This window comes from Alligator sinensis, unplaced genomic scaffold, assembly GCF_000455745.1.
Source record: "Alligator sinensis unplaced genomic scaffold, ASM45574v1 scaffold607_1, whole genome shotgun sequence".
Classification (NCBI taxonomy): Eukaryota; Metazoa; Chordata; order Crocodylia; family Alligatoridae; genus Alligator; species Alligator sinensis.
This window is the reverse complement of record NW_005841935.1, coordinates 3,010,500-3,030,694: the sequence shown is the minus strand read 5'-3', so window position 1 is coordinate 3,030,694 and position 20,195 is coordinate 3,010,500. Positions and strand designations below refer to the sequence as shown.

The following is a 20,195-nucleotide window of genomic DNA, read 5'->3' as shown; positions in this document are numbered from 1 at the left end:
GGGGGAGTGGAATGCGCAATCAAATGACACCTGGTGGAGCAGCAAGGGAAGCTATTTCAAGCACCCTGATTAAAGGTCTCCAATTCTATTAAAACACAAATTATCTCAGCTACCTGAACAGAAAACAGAGCAAAGTCCTGAGGCAGTAGATTCTCAGTAGTGTTCAGATAAGGAGAGAGTCAGGCCCCTAAACAATCAAGAAATTGGTTTCTGGGGTTCTCTCTCTCTCTGGGTTTACCTATGCAGGAGTATTAAAGGACAGTAAGAGGTAGGGTGTGAATTCACAGTATGCTGTCTCCTCTGCCTTCACTCCCCCCATTGTGGGTACTTAGAGCAGCATCACTTATTCTACTTTCACATGGCAGCAAGCTACTGCACAGCTACAACTCTCCACAGAGGGTGGGGACATAGTCTAGCTAGTGCACCATAAATTCATCCTCTAGCTGACTGTACACTAACCTCCCTAGGCAGACAAGCTCTTTGCCTTCTGGTTGCTTAAACCTTTGCAGTGATCTCAGTTCACATTTGCAAGCCTTTCCAAGGAGTCATAAGGAGAAAAGCTTCCCAAAGGTTTGTAACAACAGCTGAGGCTTGTGTAATCATCACTGGACTCCATCAGCTCAGGCTTTACAGAAACTCAGACTCAGGAGAGAAAAAAAATTAAAATCCCAGGATTTTACAATGCTGGATTTAACCTCTCTTCCTCAAGTTGAATTCTGGCCCCAAAGTCAATGGAAAAAGTAGCATCAATGCCAGACAGGCCAGGATTTCAGCCTCAAAATTTTCTTCCTTCTCTTTCCACCAGGAAGAAGTCAGTCTGCTCAATACAGTGTATTCAGCATGCAGTGAGTTAACAGTGGGGTTGCCTACAGGATAAGCATTCAGAGTACTAATAATCAAAAGACTGCTAGCCAGCCTAAGAGAAGTGTGGCAGGAGTCCCCACCTTCATACTCCTGAGCAAGGGCAGGACTCACTGTGGTAGTGGGCTGTCCAGAGCATGCGGGGAGAAGCCCATATGGAGCTGGGAGGGAGCATGCAAGCAGCACTGCTCAGGGATGATGCAGCACGGTGACCACAGCATAAGGCAGGGTAAGAAGGAGCCCACTCAAATCAACTAGCTCAGATGGCAGCAAAAGGGGTGGGGGAAGGGACGCTGATGGCCAAGGGGCAGCACAGGCCATCTAAACCCCAGGTCCACCACTGACTGCAATGTAGGCACCACCTTGCCGCACTCCCTCCAGTGCTGTGCCGGCCTTGAGCACCCATGCTTATTAGAGGCCCTGCAGAGCCATGTCCCCCAGGTCTGGACTCTCCACCCAGAATCCGTCCCATTCCACCATGGCAGGGTGCAGCACAGCCACCACTGCTGCACTAAGCCTGGAACCCATAGGGTGAGGGAGGGAGTCACGTATTGTCCAAACCTTCCCATCTGCCCACCCCATGGCTGCCATAACTCATGCTCTGGCTGCCAATGCTTTAAGGGCCTTGCAGCCAGAGGTACTCCCAGACCTCCCCTCCTTGAAACCCCCTTGCTCTTCCCCAATAAGCTCTCTTTAGCAAGCTGTGTCGGCAGGGCCAGGCAGAGGGTCCACAGGGCAGCGATGTGCATCGCTCCCTGGGATATTTAGTTGAGAGAGCAGAGCCCATGACTGAGGCATCCGCTCAGTACGAAGGTCAATCCCAGGCCTCTGTTGCCCCCTTCCCATCATCATGGACTGAAATGCAGTGAAAGCAAGCTTCATCACAGAATGAAGTAAAGACAGGTGCATGGCATAGCCTATTAACTTGCTAGACCCACCACTGCAGGACAAGATGACTCTATATCCTACCTATATTTCGAAGAAGGCGCCATATCCATAAACACCCTACAGCTATAGAGAAGGCATCGACCACTATTCTTCAGCCTGGGCACTGAGGACTGGCACAGGGGGAAGCTCTCGTTGCCCCAGCACAGAGCAGGGCAAAGAGAGGGTCACCCAAGCACATTTGACAATTATTTCTGGTTCTGATGACTGGAAGTGGATGCTAGCCTGGAAGGTCAATGGGCCTAGACAGCAACAGAGCTCAGCTTCTCCATAGGATGGGTCTTTACTGCCATAGAAGCAGCCTCTTCTCCCTTGTCTGCCACAAGTATTCAGAGTGCTTTTACTACTTGGGGCAAGAGAGCCCAACACTGCACAGAGGATGGAGGATCCCAACCAGGGGCTGAACATGGAGTTCAGCATCTGCACTGAAAGTAGGGGACAGGGAGAGGACAGACCTAATCTGACACATGGCCATGGGGAGAAAATGAAAGTGGACCCCTGCCCTCAGACAGTATAACAGCCGTACTACTCCCTGGGATCCTGTGCCTGGCCCTATCTCCCCTTTTCAGCTCCCCCAGAGAAGCACTATGCCCCACAAGGCTACATTCACTTCTTGGGAACTCCTCTATCAGAACAACCCACCATGGTTCAGACAAGATGACTTGTAGTTTCCCACTTGATCCACACCTCCCCTCTTACCTGGGAGAAGTTCAGTCCATTCAGTGGGTGGCACTGCTCCTCCACTTTCTCCACAGCACCAGTCTGCTTCCTCAGACGCTCTGCCTCCTGAGCCAGATAAAGATCCAGGACAGGCACACCACGTGACTTAATGTCCACTTCAGTCAGAGAGTTCACCATCAGCATCACCCACACAGGCCTCTTCCGTTCCCAGTTCCCAGCTATGGCATTGAAGAGGTAGTCCGCGTACAGCCCTTTGCCCCGTTGGTCTGGAGTCATCCAGGACGGCATCATGAGTTTGACATATTCCAGGTGGCGCTTGAGCCGGCGGTAGATGTCCCTGGGCAGCACATCCTGGAGATTCTCCCCCTGTGGTAAGAGCTGGCAGCTGGTGAGGGCAGAAATGGTGTAGGGGTCGGTGAGGTCCAGCTCGAAGTACACAATGTGGCTCTGCTGGAAGGCTTTCTTGGAGTTCTCGGGGATGAAATCCCAGACCCGGGTATAGGGAACATGGATGGTGCCAAAAAAGTAAGATGGGGGGTCTCTCTTTATAGTCCAGAGGAAGGAGTTCAGCTCGCTTTGCTGAAGGGGAGGGAAACACAGCAGAATAAACACACAGCCATTTGGGCCAGGCAATGCAGGGGAAAATTGCACAAGCAGCAAGTAACAGATGGGAAAGGAACAGGCCCTCTGGCCCAGCAGTGCCTCCCCACACCCCTTTTAAAAGAGGCATTGTTTTGCAGCAGTGATACTCAGAGCAGAGCTCTTAGAAAAATGTTTAAGGTTATTTTTTTCCTGAATGCATTCAAAATGCGACTCCTGCAACCCTACAGAACATGAGAATGCCCCTGTGGGAGCGTGCAAATATTAGTGAATGCACCATGGGTTTATATTTTATCTGGGAGTGTGTCTACCAAAAATTTCCAAGGGGAGGAAGGGGGAGGCCATGGTAGTGGCTTGTCAGTTAACACTGACCTACACTTGTGGCTCCTGAGCCAGTCAGGACCAAGCATCACTCTCATGTTGGCACCCCAAATGCTAACAGACCATGTGACCAGCTGGTAAAAAGTCATGTTGGGCCACCAGGAACAGTGCTGGTCCTTAACAGGAAACAGAGTAACCTGGTAGATGAAGCAGGGTCTGGGAGATCTGGCTTCTATTCATAGTTTTGCCACTGACCTGTGAGGAGATCTTGGAGGAGCTATTGCACCCCTCTGTGCCTCAGTCTCTTCACCCAAAACATGTGGTATAATGATGCTGACCTCTTTGACAGGTTGACAGAGAAGCCGCAGAGTATTATAAAAGAGGACCTCTTCCAGAGTTTGGTCACACTTTTAGCAAGAGAGGCTCTTTGTCAGCAAGTACCCTCCACTGGATGCCCCTTTTTAAAAGCCAAAACCCAATTTTTGATACTTAAAGTAGAAAAAAAAAAGGTGGCTCTGGTCTGTCTGTCTGCCAGAATCCACCAGTGAAAGCTCTTTAGCCCCACCCTGATAACACTGCTGTTATCTACATGCCAAAGACCCATGCTGACATCAGGGACAGAGCAGAGCTTAACTTAGCCAAGTACCCTCCAGGGAAGGAGTCTGCATTTCCAACCTAGGAAAATGTCAAATGTGGCCTTTGCTTCCTTGAAGCAGACTTGCTGCTACCTCCCTCCAACTCTCACCTCACTGCACTTAGCTTGTGTTTTTAGCCTCCATTAATTATTGTTGAGGCCTTCTGGTGTGGAGGAAAGTTGCACAGAGACAGCAAGCTGTCAAACAAACTGTCTGGGCTTTCAGTAACAAAAATGTGTCTGGTAAGGACAGGCCCAAACTCTCCAATCTCTGAATCCTCCAAAAGATGCCAGGTAAATGTGTTGCATAAAACAACCAGCTGGATAAGGAACACAGTTACAACTATGTGAACATATGGGCCAAACTCCAGACCCTACAGCTTAACCAATGTGGCCTTAATTGTTTATTTTTTGTGACAAAGCAAATCACTTGGGAAGACCGAAGAAGATGTTCCTGGAGAGCCAGACTTGATTCATATTTCCAATTACAGGTTGTTCTAAATTAAGGGAAAAAGCTTTTTCTTTAAAAAAAAAAAAAAAAAAAAAAAAAAAAAAAAGTATGCATGCATGTGTTCAGTTCTGACATTCCCTCAACATCATAATTGCATTCTGGTTCGACTTCACTCTGGTAAACAGAGACTGATTTAAAGCACTCCCACAGAATCAATCAAACTTTCAAAGAATTTTAGAATCTAGAATTCTTCGAAAGGTTGATCGATTCTATGGGACCGCATCTAGAACATAGTTTTGTGCAGAGTTTGACTGGTCCACAGCATGACAAGTAACATATGGGGCCAGATCTTAAGCAACATAATCATTGGAGCTCTGTCAGTTTACATCAGCTAACACCTTGTCCCAGGTACAGGTTTTGCTCGCTTTATTCTGTACATGCATTCCTGGAAAATGTTGCACCACTCAAATTTGCATACAGGAAACCCACTTTAGAATGCAACAAACAGGGATACGTTCCAAGACCTCGACTGTACTGACCCATTTCTACCACTTTTACAAGACAATTTTGGAACTCGCCAACAGCAGACAGCACACACAAGCACACGGCAGTATCAGAATGGAGATGGCAACTACAGAAACACGTGCTGTAGAAACGAACGAGGAGCACAGATCTACACAGGAGACTATTTTGTTGCGTGTCACTCATGCAATGTACCGCACAAAGCAGCTGACTGTGGGTTTCCACTGGACCAATCACATAAGAGTGAATTTACCTTGCATATAATGAATTTTTGGTATAAAAAGGGTCATCGCATAAGATCAAATTTGCACATACAGAATCCACATAAAGCGAAGGAAACCTGTAACATACAGTCTGAAGAATATGCAGCTAGTTCAGTGCTGCAATGAGAAGTGATCCATAGGCACCATTCCTGACCGACTACATAAGCAGGGCAGCGGAAAAACATTTGGAATCGTAGGTGATGCATATGGGGGAGGCACGAGGGGGTATGTGCCCCCCCTGAGATTGGCCACTGCCAAAGCCTTTGCTGGCTTGTGTGGGCAGTCCCCGCTCACCGCCAACTACAAATGGTGCCTCCCCCGCCAGTCTCAGGAGGCACCAGTTATTCATATTTGGAATCCCGCCCTCCAACTCTGCACAGCAGGGAGATCTGGCTATTTATTGCATGTTCACATTTGGGAGGGGCTTCTACATCCTCTCAAACATATGGTTAGATTTTAGATGACAACCCCAGCACTGCGGCTACATTTAAGTGTGCACGTGTGCTGCTCTAAGATGCCTTATCCTGGCTTTTAAATGCAGAACAGGCTCCTTAAAGCAGGGGCGGGCAATTATTTTGGGCAGAGGGCCGCTTACTGAGTTTCGGCAAGCCAACAAGGGCCGCATGACAAGCAGCCCAGGGCAGATTAATATTAGTTTTCTACATTTTTTAGGGGCCCCACGGGCTGGATAGAATGGCCAGGCAGGCTGCATCTGGCCCCCAGGCCACATTTTGCCCACCCCTGCCTTAAGGAGACCTATTGAAAACACATTGCCCATAAATTTCTGCTGGAAGAACCAGGTTCAGAAAGGGTTCATTTTAAACATTATTCTACAATGGATCTTCCCAGACAATGCTGTCTGAGAGCATCCTGTACCAAGCCTTGGTGACTGAACACTCTACCAAGTCCAATTTACTGTCACCAAGAAGCTAGGTTCTCCAATCAAGTAAACTTCAGTGCAACGTTTTCTTCAGCACAAAAACAGAAGGGTGCCTCACGTACCTGGTCAGCTGGCATCTCTCACACTAAGACTGTGCAAGGCCTCCAGCTATTTTTACTGAGTACTGTTACTGTCACGTATGACTTGGGTATGCATGCACACACAAGACTAAGTATTTTAAAGCATTCTGAAATTTTTCCTTCTGCCTTCGCTGCTCTTCCTTAGCCTGCTAGAATAGAAGCAAAGGAATTCTACTGGCCTGACGGAGAAGAAGGTAGAAGGAAAAGAAGAATGTAGCAGAATGCAAGGAGGTAGAGAGAGAGTGTGGAGAGGAAGGTGGTGGTGACAGAGACCTAAGAATATGGGGAAAGCAAACAGTGAATAAAGAAATGGGAATGGAGCAGGAAAGAGGAGGAGAAGAGGCAAGTGTTTGGGGCGGGGGGGCAATAGGAAGGTCTAACAGCAAAGGGACAAGTTTAACAAATGGAAGAGACAGAAGTAAATCAGAACCTGACAGGAGAGAGTGCCATCCATAAGGCAGGACTCCAGTTTAGCTAAGCACTTAAACAGGTGCTTACCGAAGTCAATAAAGGACCTTAAGTACCTTTCTGGCAATGGGAACCTTTCCTAACACATAAACTGATTTAAAAACAAAAAAAACAAAAAAAACAAACCAACCAAAAAACGAACAAACAAAAAACTTGAGCATCCACTTAAGTTAAATTAAAAATGTGCACCAGTGTTTTGTTAAACAAGGATGCTCTGCTGAATCAAGGGCAAATAAGGGGACATAAGTGACAGGAACAGAAAAACTTGGGAGCATAAACCTAACTCCCCACAGTTAAGGAGGTGGCAAAAAACTGGAGACAGAGGAAAAGAAAGACTAACAAAGCTGGAGGGGAGTGGGGGGGAAAAAACAAAAACAAAAAACCCAAAACACACACAAGGAGATGACAAGAACAAAAGTTAGGCAGAGGACCATTTCAAAGTGATTTAATGGGAAGTCTGATGTCACAACAAAGGCTCAACTTCCATTACACTGAGGCCCCTCTAGTATAACTGACACCCACATCCAGGTGTCTCTGCTTCCAGAAGGAAAATAAATTGGCCTCATCATATGGCCAAAGTCTTCACTATTTAGGAATCTGGCAAATGCATAAGAGAAGAAAACCTGGGAGATCAAGGAGGATATTATCAAGGCACCTACTCTCCATTGACTTGCTACGGGAGTAAGAAACTTAAGTGCTCTCTGGGCCTCTGAAAAATCTCCCTCATCTCTCACGAGATCTCACTGGGAGGTGGTGCTGGTAGCAGCGGTAACCACACCGAGAAGCTGCAAGGCAGCCCCGGCATAGGCTCCAGCCAGCTGTAGCCAGAAGCGCCCCAGCAGTGGCAAGCACACCTGCAGCCAGGTCCCACTCCCCCCCCCGTCAGCACCAGCCACCGCCACTCATCACGGGCCGCGCACCTTTCTCTGTCTCTCTCTCCCTCCTCCCTCCACCACCTGATCTGTCCTGCGCCTACAGCATGCCCCCACCCCCAAAGCTTACACCAGCTCCCAGCCCACGCACGAGCAGCAGCTGGGAACACAGCCAGCAGGTTCCCACTGGGGATTGTGGCATCTGCCTGAGCCCCTCCTTGGGATAGTCCAGAGGCAGTGCTGGTGGAGGTAAGGGCCCCAGCTGAGCTGCCCCTGCTGAAGCTGCTACCTGTTCCCATACCAGCTCCCTGCCTGCGGCCTCAACCCACATAGGGAGGATTGGTGAACTGCTGTGTGTGGTTGTGGGGAGGGAAGGAAGAGTGCTGATTCAGCCCACAACAGCTCCCAAAACTCCCCATGTGGCCTTCAGGCCCAATAAACAGCTCAATTTTCACGTGTGCTGAGCACCCAGAAGCCCCCTGCCCCTTAAATATGTATAATTCTCTTATAAAGTCCTTGGATTCACTAGCTTAAGTTTTATAGGAATCTAAACTCAGTTCCTTAGTGAATAGGTGGTGAGAAAACAAATGGAGATCAATGGAAGCAAGTCAGAAGGAATGACAAGTGGCGTCACTTGCTTGCTGCAAACAAACAAAAAGACAGAAAAGCAGTTCTAGATGCTAACGGGGTTGAGAAGTCAATGCTGCATGGTTTTAAACGAGTCTGATCTGGTGTGTGACAGGCATTGCACATGAGAAGCCAGGCCTGAAAGGAATCTTAGGGAAAACGTTGCCGCTGGCCAGCTTAAAATTGCATGGGCTCAACTGAGCTACCTAACAAAACCTGTTAGAAGGAGAGAGTCCAGATACAGAGAACTTGTCTTTAACTATAAGAGAGTACCAATGGAGTTCAGAGCCCTTGTAAATAAACCCACTAGATCAGCAGCTGGCATCATACTTCTACCTTTTTGGAATCCCACTGACCCCTCAAGCAGCCAGCTAGATAGAGAGTGCATTATTACTGCTTAATTATTTTGCAGCAATGCCTACAGACTAAGCAGATCAGGGTGCCCCTGTGCTAGGTACTACATAAGCACAATAAATCAGATTTTTTGCCTCAAAGAGCTTACAGTGCGGCACATAGGAGAAGCCAGTCCTGGTAGCACAAGAGCTCAGGCACCAAGACTGCTCTGCATAAGGGGTGCTCGGACATTACAAATGACACTCCTGTGCACTGCCTACAGCAGCAATAGTTAATGAAGGAGCCAAAGTGCTAGTGTTAAAGAAGTTATAATTTAGAGAAGCTCCCCAATAGGAGACTGAAGGAGTTGGGAAATCAGAAGTGGCTCCAGAAATAAAGGTTGTTGTTAGTTCTTCATTCACATATGTCTGTGCTTACTGAATTCAGTGATCATTACATGATGTCAGGGGTATCAGATGAGCAAGAACTTGGAAGAATTAGAGTTCTGAACCTAAACAGGAGTTGGAACCCGAGAGCAAGTTAAGCAATTCAGCTACATCGAAGGACAAGAGCCTCTGGAAGTGATCAACCTGCGCAGTTACAGTCAAAGGACATGGAAGTATTCCAACCTCTAGCTGCCCGTCTAATGTTTGAGCAATATAGTAGGGAATTGGAGGACATTCAGACAGCAGCTGCAGGGGCAGAGGAGAAAAATGAGTCAAATCTGCAATCTTCTTGCATACTGTGCAGGAGAAAGCCCTAGTTGTTTATAATACCTTTAATTCCATATTCTGAACTTTTTTGAAGGCAAGTAAAATACTGTCTAAATTGGAGGAGTATTGCATACCAACATAGAATTAGATCCTTGGAAGACAGATATTTATGTACAGACAGACAGCAGTAGAAAGTGTAGATCAATATGTTCCTGAACTGAAGAGACTAAGTACTGTGCTTTTAGGAGCCTGACAAAATTGCTGATTAGGATAGGATTACTGATAGGATTATTTGTAGCACTGCAGACACTTAGTTACAAGAAAGGCTATTGCTTGAGGGAGACTTATGCTTAGAAAAAGACTATCCAAGTGTGCAGGGCAGCAGGAACTGTGAAGGGCCAAGCTACAGAGCTGAATACAGGCAGTTCTCAACTTACAACGTTTCGAGTTACAACATTTATAAATCGACACCCTGTTTCAACTTTATGACATTAGTTTTGACTTTACAACGCTTGATCTGATGCGACGCCATGCCAGCAAACAAGTTCACCGCGTTGCCCATCTCCCTGGAAAACATCTGTCCAAACTTCCTTGGACATTTTCTTTAAGAAAGCAGACAAGACTCCAGAAAAACCAGCAGCCAAGAGTCCTGAGAAGACTCCAGCCAAGAACCCTTCAAAAAGTCCAGCAAAGTCACCTCAAAGAAGTCCTTCCAAATCAATATGATTGCTATTTACAATATAAATACATTAATGTAGCTATATTACTCATCTATAATTGACTGAAAACAAAATTCTGGGGTATTTTTGGTGAAAATAGGGTTTTGGGCCTTGGTTCAGGAACAAATCCCCCATTTATAACATTGTTTCTTATGAGAACATTGGTTCCAAGTTATAACATTTTGACTTAAGATGCGGTTTTCAGGAACCAAGAGGTCATCCAGGCAGTAGGCATGAAACCATGTAGCTATAAGAGTTTCATTTAGCAATAATCTCACCTCGAACTAACCTCATTGGCTACGATACTACCACTGCAGTTAGCTTCCTCTCAGCATGGAAATTTCCATTAGCAAGAAACCGCCTTACAGGCTGGAATTTGCCATTGGTAAGGAGCCCTCTTAGGGTGGGAGAACTCACAGGCAGACATGCAGCAGGCATGGAAGGCAACATAGCCCCAAACACTGTACCACATTTGGAAAGCGCCGTTTTAACTGTAACAGGAGGAACCATTTTGCCAGGTACTGTAGATCCCAAATAAAATAAAAGATATATATTAAAAAAGCAATGAGAGAGGGACTGAATTTTGACAGGGAAGTGCAATGGTTTCATTAAAACTGGACACTGGAGCAAGTCTAACAAACATCAAATAAATGGCTATTCAGAAACAAATATGCTAGTGAAAAATGCATTACTAGCATCCAATACAAAAACAGACTGTACCAATTCGCATTCATTGTGGTACCTAGGGAGGTGGCACCAATTTTGGGTCTGTTAGCTTGTGAAATATCTGTAAACTAATTAGGTGTGCACTTTCAATAGAAGTACACACAACATTCATGCCTCCTTTTAATCCTCTTGGCCACCACAGCCCAAATTTTGACAACTTTCTTAAGAAGAAAACAATAATTCCAGGACATAAGCAGCAACCATGTCCTTATGGGAAGACAAATGCAAATACTATCATGCAGAAAGAAGAAGTCAGCCTCAGTGGTCTAGCTAATGAACTATGTGTAGAAAGCTCAGCTGACAAAAGTGCAAGTCAATCAGATCCCAGCATAAGGAGTCAAGTCCATCAAGACTTGGAGGGAAAACTTCCCAACAGAAATAAATTAGAAATTGGATCAGATACTTCAATCAGAGAAGAAAGCAAAACCTTCTGGAATGATTTACAGAGACTATTAAAAACTCTTCCATGAGTTTTGATTCCTTTTTTTTCATACACTGATACACTCATATGCATCTCCAAGAGTTAGATCTCTCTCCCTCGGACCACCACCAGTTAAGCGACAGAAGCAAGCAAGCATCCTTCCCCCTCGGCCCTTAAAAGGAGAGCAGCATCATAAGGAGCTAAGTGGCTGTGAGATAACACAGGAACAGGGGTGAGGCTAGCTCACCCTCATGGCACTATGAAGGGGCTGGCAGTGTTTCTCTCACACCTTTCACTGAGACTGTCCAGAAGATAAAGGCCCTAGGCCTAATTTCCTTTCCAACAAGATCCTTTGACACTGCTCCAAGGCATTAAGTGCCCTGAAAGTGGCCATATGCTGCAACTACCTCAAGACCCAATTAACCTTCCAGAGAGAGAAAGGGGAGTTAGTGTAAACAAGAAATCAAGCACTGTAACTCAAGTGACTTCTTAGCTTACATCAATACAAGAGGAAAATGGGGCTATTTCCATTCAAATACCAACCTCTCTACCTGCAATGTTGTGGGTACTGGTCAATTTATTACCTATAGTAGCACCTGCAGGAGAGGAAGGGTAGATGAGTGGTTAAGGGTGCTGGCCTCAGGCTTAAGGGTCCCTCATTCAGAGCAAATCACCTACCCAATGGAACGTTGCATGGGATGAATCTTTTAACAGCTTTGGAGACATTCAAGTAAAATAGGAAAATTATCCTTCACCAGGATGAAGGACCCACCACTGTGCTGGATGCTGTACCCAGTCTTCCCAACTCAGCACGTTGTCACAGACATAGTAAATAGTGATAGGCAGCGGCACACACACACCACACTGTGCCAAGTATGTGTCATTTCCCAAAATTGAAGCGGTGTGGTTGTGTTAGCACTGTACTAGCAGCAGGCTAATGGGCAGCGCTGAGTGATTACTGAGAGGCAGTACTATCTGCAAGACAGCTTCTGAGCCTGTCTTGGTCTGGCACAGTAAGCTCATGGTGTGGACGTGTTCCCCATATTCAACAACTTCTGCACGCATCTTGATCTATGCTTCCTTTCATTTAACAGGGCAAAACTCTTGCTGAGGTGCTTTGATTAGCTTTTTAATGGGATCTATTTTTAAGACATCATAAAACAGAAAACTCCATGATTGAATCTATTTTAAACAGACATCAGAAGGTTTGGCTGCATTGGATAGTCTGCTCTTCCAAGAAGACTCAACCAGCATTTATAGGTCCATAACATGACATTGGGTCCCCAAATATATGCATCCTACTTCATTTGTCAGCTGACACATGGTTTCCTATGCTGATAAAGATCTGTTGGAAGATCAGCGTCATCTATCAAACAGGAAGGTTCCTATTACAGTACAGTAAAAGTTCCAGTAACAGGCACCTTACAAGCCAGCATACTCTGTTAATGGGCACACCAGCTTGTAAGGTAAAGTGAAAATGGAAGTGCCCACCATGGCACTTCTGGTTTCTCTGAGCCCCCACAGCCTGGGGCAAAGCAGTTTGCGCTGCCGAGCCCCTCACTGCCCGGAAGTATAACAGGCTGCGCGGGGCCCACCTCCTGTTCTGCAAGGGCCTCAGGAGGGTTGGAGATGCTGCGGGAGGGGTGGCGACACCCCAGGCAGCAGGAGAAGAGGTGGCCCTAATAGGCAAGAATGCCTGTTCAGGCCTCTCAATTAACCGGCATATTTTGTTATCCGGCATCACCCATTCCCAGGGGATGCCAGATAACAGAGCTTTTACTGTACTTCCAGACACACAGCAATTGGGGATAGGATCATTTTCTTCCCCAGCCATTATTTCAGAATTGTTGAAACCTGTGGTTGACTGCTAAAACCTGTAACACAGGGAAATAAATAACCAGAGATGTGGGGTGGAAAGTTTTCCAAAATAGAAAAATCTTCCAGAAAATTTTCCAGTGCTTTATTTTCCTGTGGGAAATATTCCATTTCTAAAAATTCATTGTTTCATAAAATTCATTAGTAAAAGTGAATGGATGCCAATGTAATATTAGTCAAGCTTTTCAGTTTCAAAAGGTATAATTAATGTTTTTCAGGTGATTATCCCTAGGAATTGTGAGAGAGAGTACATATATGTTTTATTGATTTGTAAACAGGAGGGTAAATATACCCACATAATAATCCAAACTAAAAATCACCTAATTTGCTGGGCAGGTTAAAAAAAAACCAAAGCTAAAATTCTTATTTCATCTCAGACTGCAAGTGAAAGCAAAACCAAAACTAAAACTGGGATTCATTTTTGTTACACTTTCAGTTCAGCAAACACAGAGCAGCGTCTCATTTCTTTTTTTTTTGAGTTGAGGAAGCTGGAAGCGTCTGCATCAGATCTGTTAGTTTTCTTAGTGCTTTTGCTTTGAAGTAGTCATAATAATGCCTAATCAGTATGTAGCATCATTATAATGAAGCTCAAGTCACTGAAGGAAGGAAGACAGTTGGTAGATGTAAATATTGCGGGCAGGAGTATGCTAACGCAACTAGAATGAAGAAACATTTAATAACATGTAGAAACTGTCCTGAAAGAGTACAGTCCACATACAGAAAGCTAATACCACAAAGTGGTAGAACAACATCATTTGAGAAAAGTCTACTTCAGGAATCCTATGCAAGTAAACAAATTAATATGTTAAACAAACACAGTATAGACTACCATCTATATTGTTTTAAAACATTATAATTTTAAAAGTTGTTAATGCAACTCTGGACTATTATTAGTTTAAGATATTTGTATCCTGCTTTTCTGCTCGCTCGAAGCACCCAAAGTGGTTTAGGCTTAACAATATATTTTTTTAATTGCATAATAGATAAATAGTTAACTATATCAACTCAGCAAAGCAAGCTTAGTCCTCTGGCCAATGGCAGAAGCCAGACTATACTTCCCTTTGGCTCTGCAGTCCCAGGGCAACAGAAAAGCAAAGTCAGCAGCAGGGAGATGGGAAGGAAGCTCCCTGCCGCTTCTCCTTCCCTTTCTGATGGATGAGGTCTGACTAGAATAGGCTAAAATAAAAATCTTTCCCTGCTTTTGCTGCATGAATTTGGTAGCTCAAGTGAAATAGCAGACTTCCAAAAAAATGGAAAGTGAAAGTTGAGCTGCCAGGTCTGGGGGAAGCAGCAGGATCCTCGCTTTCAAGATCACTGTCACCAGAGATGGGATCTGCCAGGAGTAGCTGTTCAAGACAGACAAGCTTTTAATGAAGTTTTATGGACAAAATGTCAAAAGAAAATCAAGAAAAAGCAGATGAGACATTAGCTTGAATTATATTTGCAAGTGGTACACCTCTTTCCATAACTGAAAATCAACACTGGAAGGAACATTACAAACTAATTTGCCCATCATATAAGTTACCGCTTATTATAACATTCTCTCTGAGACCAAGACTATGACAGAGTTCAAACAATGTTATTCAAAGGATTGGTCAAGCAGAATCACCGACTCTGATGTCAGATGGATGGACTGATATACAAGGAAATCCTTTACTGAACATTATGTTAGCAACACCTGAACCAATATTCCTGAAAGCAATTGCTACCAAATCTTCTCATCATACTGGTGACTACATAGCCAAATTACTGAGTGAAGAGCTTGGAAGTGCAGGTCCCTCCAGGGTACAACCCCTTCTAACTGATAATGCAAGTTACGTGAAAGCTGCATGGCAAATATGAAAGGCAAAGTATCTTCATTTAATAGTGGTTGGCTGTCTTGCTTACGGATTGAATCTTCTGGCAAAGGACACAGTAAGTCTGCATACAATGAAGACAATACTGGCAAAATGCAAAGTGATTGTGAAGGTATTCAACAATCATCACATTGTTAATCAGATTTTGAAGAAATTACAGGTAGAGAAGCAGGGGAAAGAAAGTGCACTTTTATTGCCAGGAGAAACTAGATGGGGCTTGGCTACAAAGTGTTTACATTGTTTGCTGCGCACAAAGGACTGTTTGCAGCACGCTTCAATAGATGACACGGTATCCCAGGTTATTCCTGTGAACCTTCGGAAGCAGATTCTCGACAATGATGTGCTCTGGGTTCGAGTTCAAGGAGCATTCAATTTGCTACTACCAGTTTCAGTGACTATCAAGAAACCTGAAGGAGGTACACCAAGCCTTTCAAATATTCCAGAGATATTCAGACAACTGAATGAAAATCTAACTGAATTTTTGCCTTCTTCACCTCTATCTAAAAAAGTAGTAGTAAAACAAATGTTTACCAAGAGATGCGAGTTTTGCTCTCGTCCAGTTTATCTGGCAGCAAACCTTTTAGATCCTCAACACCAAAGACAACATTTATCAGAAGATAAATTATTTACTGCTCTCAATATAATTATGGAAGTAGCTAAATCACCAAATAGCCGTGATGACAGACATTGCCGAGTACCACGCAAAAGAAAAACTTTGGAGCAAACACATTATTTGGCAGACAGCAGAGAATATTTCTCCCGTCACATGGTGGAAGGGATACTGCACGCCCAGCTGTTGTTCAGGATTGCTCTAAGTATCCTAGGCTTTCCACCAACAGCAGCTTCTTGTGAATGGTTATGGAAGGATTTCAGCTCAAACAAGACAAAAAAGAGGAATAGATTAACAAATGAATGTACTGCTCAGCTTGTTTTTATTTCTCAAAAATCTCCTGCTTCTGGAGAATCAGTCAGAAGCACAAGTAGTGAAGAAGATGCAGCGTGATAAGTTGCCCTTGCCCATAGACTCATTGGTAAAACCATCCTTTAGCGAAAGAGAATGCGGTTCAAGTAGTTCTGAACCAGATTTGCCTCAAGCGGATTCTGAAATGGACCAATAAGTAGTGCAAGTGATTCTACAGATAGTGACAGTGACACTGGAGGTGCCTCAGTGACCTCAGTGGAAGAGAGTTAAACTCTGTTGAAGTAGATGAGTGGACAACCACAGCATGTCATGCACAGTTCTTTGGGTACGCTAAAATTCATGTGTCAATAGTTTTCAGTGCCTCTGCTTTTTTTCGAAAATTTAAACAAGCAATGTAAGGGAAGTACATGCTTTTACAGTTATTCCAAAAGAAAAAATTTATTTCCACATAAAGCTTTGAATGTATTTGAATATAACATTTAAACCACATTAAGTGTGCTGTACTTAATTTTTTTTCCTAATCAAATATTTCAGTTCAAATACTTGTGGCTATTGGGACATAAAATTAACATGGGGGTACTTTTTGTAGTTTTGTCTACTAAATATAAAAGTCAAATAAACATGCTAAATCAGATCATGCTCTATTTAAGTCATTGAAAAGTTTTCCAAATCAAAATTTTCTGGAAAACCCACATCCCTGTAGATAACACTACACAAGGAGAAACCATAAAAAACTCCCAGTGAAGGACACTGTACACCTAGGGTAGCATTCTATTCCACCCCGGGTCACTGGATGTCTACGGAACAGTTTTGGTACCCACGTGTCCAGGAGTATTCTATTGCTAGACATAGTCCTGTATGCCTGGACACCTATGTGGTCATGCTGACTGAGCTTGCACAATAGTAACCACAGCCCCACATTCAACCAGGTGTGTAGTACTATGCATCCAGCAACAGAATACTCTTGGAGGTCTAGGAACCAGAATTTGCCCTGTAGACATCCAAATCTGGGTGCTTAGACTAGTGGGGGTCAACCTTTTTGGTAGACGTGCCACAAATTAGCCCTGCATCCTCCCCGAGTGCCACTTTTCCTTACTCAATCTGTTTTCTGCTCCCTGTCCTGTGCTCCCTGTCTGATCTGATGCTCTACTTTCTGTGCTATCTGCCACTGTGTTCCCTTTCTCCTCCCCAGTCTGTGGTGCACCACACACAGAGGCTGCTCATGCCACTTGGCGGACTTGTACTACAGGCTGGCCACCCCCAGTTTAGATTACCAGAAACAGAACAGAATTCCACCCCTAATGAAAAAAAAAAAAAACCTGTCACTTGAAAGGGACTCAAGAAAAATCTAAACTCTAAAAAGGAAGGGGGATCTCAAAAGTTCCCATGGATAAGAAACAGTCCTTGGGCTCCAGAGATTAGCAGATCCACTTCTGATCTTCCATGTGATTTGCGGCAAATCACATCTGGCTCAGAGTCCCTCCCACTCTGTGTAGTATAAACCAATTAGACACATTCTTCAGGGCAGGTACATCCACAGAGCATGTGATGTTCCATGATTCTAGTCTCTTTTGAAGCCTCCAACTGTTGGTGGAATTAACTAACTATTGGCAGATCCAGAAACAGAACAAAGTTTAAGAACAGAACCAGGCCAACTTTACTGCAATAGTCTCCAATTTTAAAGTAATAAAAAATTATCCATAATGTACAATGCAAACATCCCCATAATCCACATGTCCTTTGACCTTAACTCTCCCCTTTGTCCATTTCTTATCTTTCTTGGTGTCTCATCATGTACCACTAGCCCCTAATTCAGCTACGAGCTCTCTTTACTCACCGTGGTTCTCTTGAGATTTTCTTCCTTGCATTACTGCAGCCTACATACAGTCTTAAAATTTAGTTAAAATAACAGCTTCCTGGGAATATATGATGCACTACATGGGAGCATCCCAACAAGCGCACATGTGCAGTATGCAGCACCTCAAAGCAGTTTGAGACGCCACAAACTGCATGCAGCACATGTACACCCATTCACCATCTTGCAAATTAGCATGTTTGGTTGGTTTTTTGGACACTGGGAGATCCTGGTGACAGCCCCCTCCCCCGCCCCCAAAACAAACAAAAAAATCCCACAACTGAAAAAGCAATGAGACATAAGCAGCAGCAGCATGCACAGCCAGCAAGGGAGCCTAGCCAGGCTGTTGGCCAGGCTCCAAGCAATCAGATCACAGCCACTGCTGCCCCAAGACCCCAGGTAAGACTGCTGGGGCCAGTACAGGGTCTGGCCCCAGCCTCCCCTACCCCAACAGGGACAATATGCCCCACACCAACCCCACACAGAGGCACAAGCAACAGCAAAAAGCAGCAGCACAGATTTGTGACACTGCAATTTTTGCCTCAGCAACGGCATGCCCCTTCATGTGGGGACACACCCCATGAGTCTATTGAAAGAACCCAAATTCAGTGTTTCACTGCAGCTGAAAAATAAATCAGATGTCAAAGTAAAAGCCAAGAATTTACATGACACAGCTGGATGGTTTACTTTAGAGAAGCAAATATACATTTAAAAAATAGCCATTTAAATTAATTGGTCCATAATAAAAAACAAAATGTATTCTAAAGTATTAAACAACTGCAATTATTCTGATGCCAACTCCAGTAACATAAAAGAGTGATGTTATAGTTGTGTTGGTCCAGAAACTATGCAAGAGGTAAGGGTTTCTTAGGGTGACATAATTGATTAGACCAGCTATGAGAAAGTTAAAGCAGCTTTCAAAATTGAGAAAGAATGTCTTATATTCAAAAGCTTGTCTAACTTTATCCCAGCTACACACTTGGTCCAATAAGAGATGCTAATCCCTGCATATTAGCATAAGCACATGGATATGCACCAGTATGTACTGAAATACAGCATTATACCAAATTAGTTAACAACTAGGGAACACCCTAAGTGTTCCTAAAAACTTTCTTGCAAATAGAAGAGAAAAAGCTTTTAAAAAGTCTGTTGGAAAAAATATATTGTTGGCTCCTTAATATATAATTTTTTCTTTCAGGAACTGAATACACATATACTTACCTCAGGATGGAAAACTTGGGGGACAAGAGAGAAGGAAGAGGAAGCAGCATTCAAAAGTTATATAGTAAAGTACAAAACCCCCCACAAATGATATTTAAGACAAGGTTCTTTGGGCAAGTGATAGTTAACACATCTTTATCAGCAAATTTAGACAAGTGGGAGCACTACTGCTTCCAAAACAGATGGAGTAAGAAGTGCTCCTGCAATATAGCAAAAGGTTGTTTCCTTTATACCCAAATCTTTTAAAATAATCTGGATACTCCTATTCATGTGACTAGAAAATAAAATCCATTGTTACAGTGTCATTCCCACCACTGTCTTAATGACCTGAGGAAACAGACTGCCAATGCAGAAAACAAGAGGTGGTCCCACATTTTAATGGCACAGTAATCAGGAGATAACGAGATACCATTAACACATTTCACCGGGTAGCAAGGGTAAAATTCCAGTTGCTTCTGGGGAAAATGCATTAGTGCTTTCAAAAGGAGGCCTGCAAGTTTCCAGTCAGTTTTTTCTGCTGGGCTTTCCTGGCACCTGCTCCTCAGATAGGCCCAGTTTAACATCAGTGCTTCAGCTGATTATATGAAGATCCTGGCTCCTATCATACAGCAATTTCCAAACTTTTTTTTGCTGTGTATCCCCTTACTTGCAAAATGCTGTGGCTTATACCCTCTACACCCACATCTGTGCATGTTTGTTCCTTAGGAAAAGTGTTGACACAGACACCGACACTGTACATTGACCAACCAGATGTTCCACCACTATTATTAAAATTTATACAGTACCCCTTTGCAAAGCACCACATACCTACCCCCAGGGGCAAGCATACCTCAAATTAAAAACCACTGCACTCAAACGGACTCGCTGGCAGGAAAATCATCATCAGCTCTGCAGGGTCAAGTGGTCTGTCCCCAGTTCAGCCAAGCATCTCTAGCAAACTGCCAGAGCTAGACACAACAGTGTCTGCAATTCTCAAAAGCCCAATTGACGATTAACATGAGGGAAATCCCATGCTCTGCAGCTTCAGGCTGACAGACAGCAGGACCCAGAAGACAGATGGACTTGCAGGTGGGGATGTACACAGGGGAAGCTGGAGGTCAGTGTGTGGACAGAGGTCTCAAGAAGTTATATGAATTTGAACAGCCCTGATTTTTTTCCCAGCTGTGAAATGGTCACATCATGTCCTCATGACAAAGCAGATGGTTAGGGGGTCATTTTTGGCTCCTAAATTTTCCTGCTGGATCCCTGAACCAATTAAAAAAAAAAAATCAAAAAGATACTGTGTTCAA

General features: G+C 44.3%; 1 protein-coding gene across 5 annotated transcripts in view; it reads right to left on the bottom strand.

The window, feature by feature from the left end:
• Positions 1–20,195, bottom strand: part of LOC102370379 (metalloprotease TIKI1-like) — a 197,815-nt gene that overhangs the window by 161,451 nt on the left and 16,169 nt on the right. For all 5 annotated transcript variants that reach the window (XM_006019672.3, XM_006019676.3, XM_006019673.3 and 2 more), the window contains one exon: positions 2,506–3,066. In XM_006019672.3, coding sequence (XP_006019734.1) covers positions 2,506–3,066 — 561 coding nt within the window. The remainder of the gene's footprint in view (positions 1–2,505; positions 3,067–20,195) is intronic.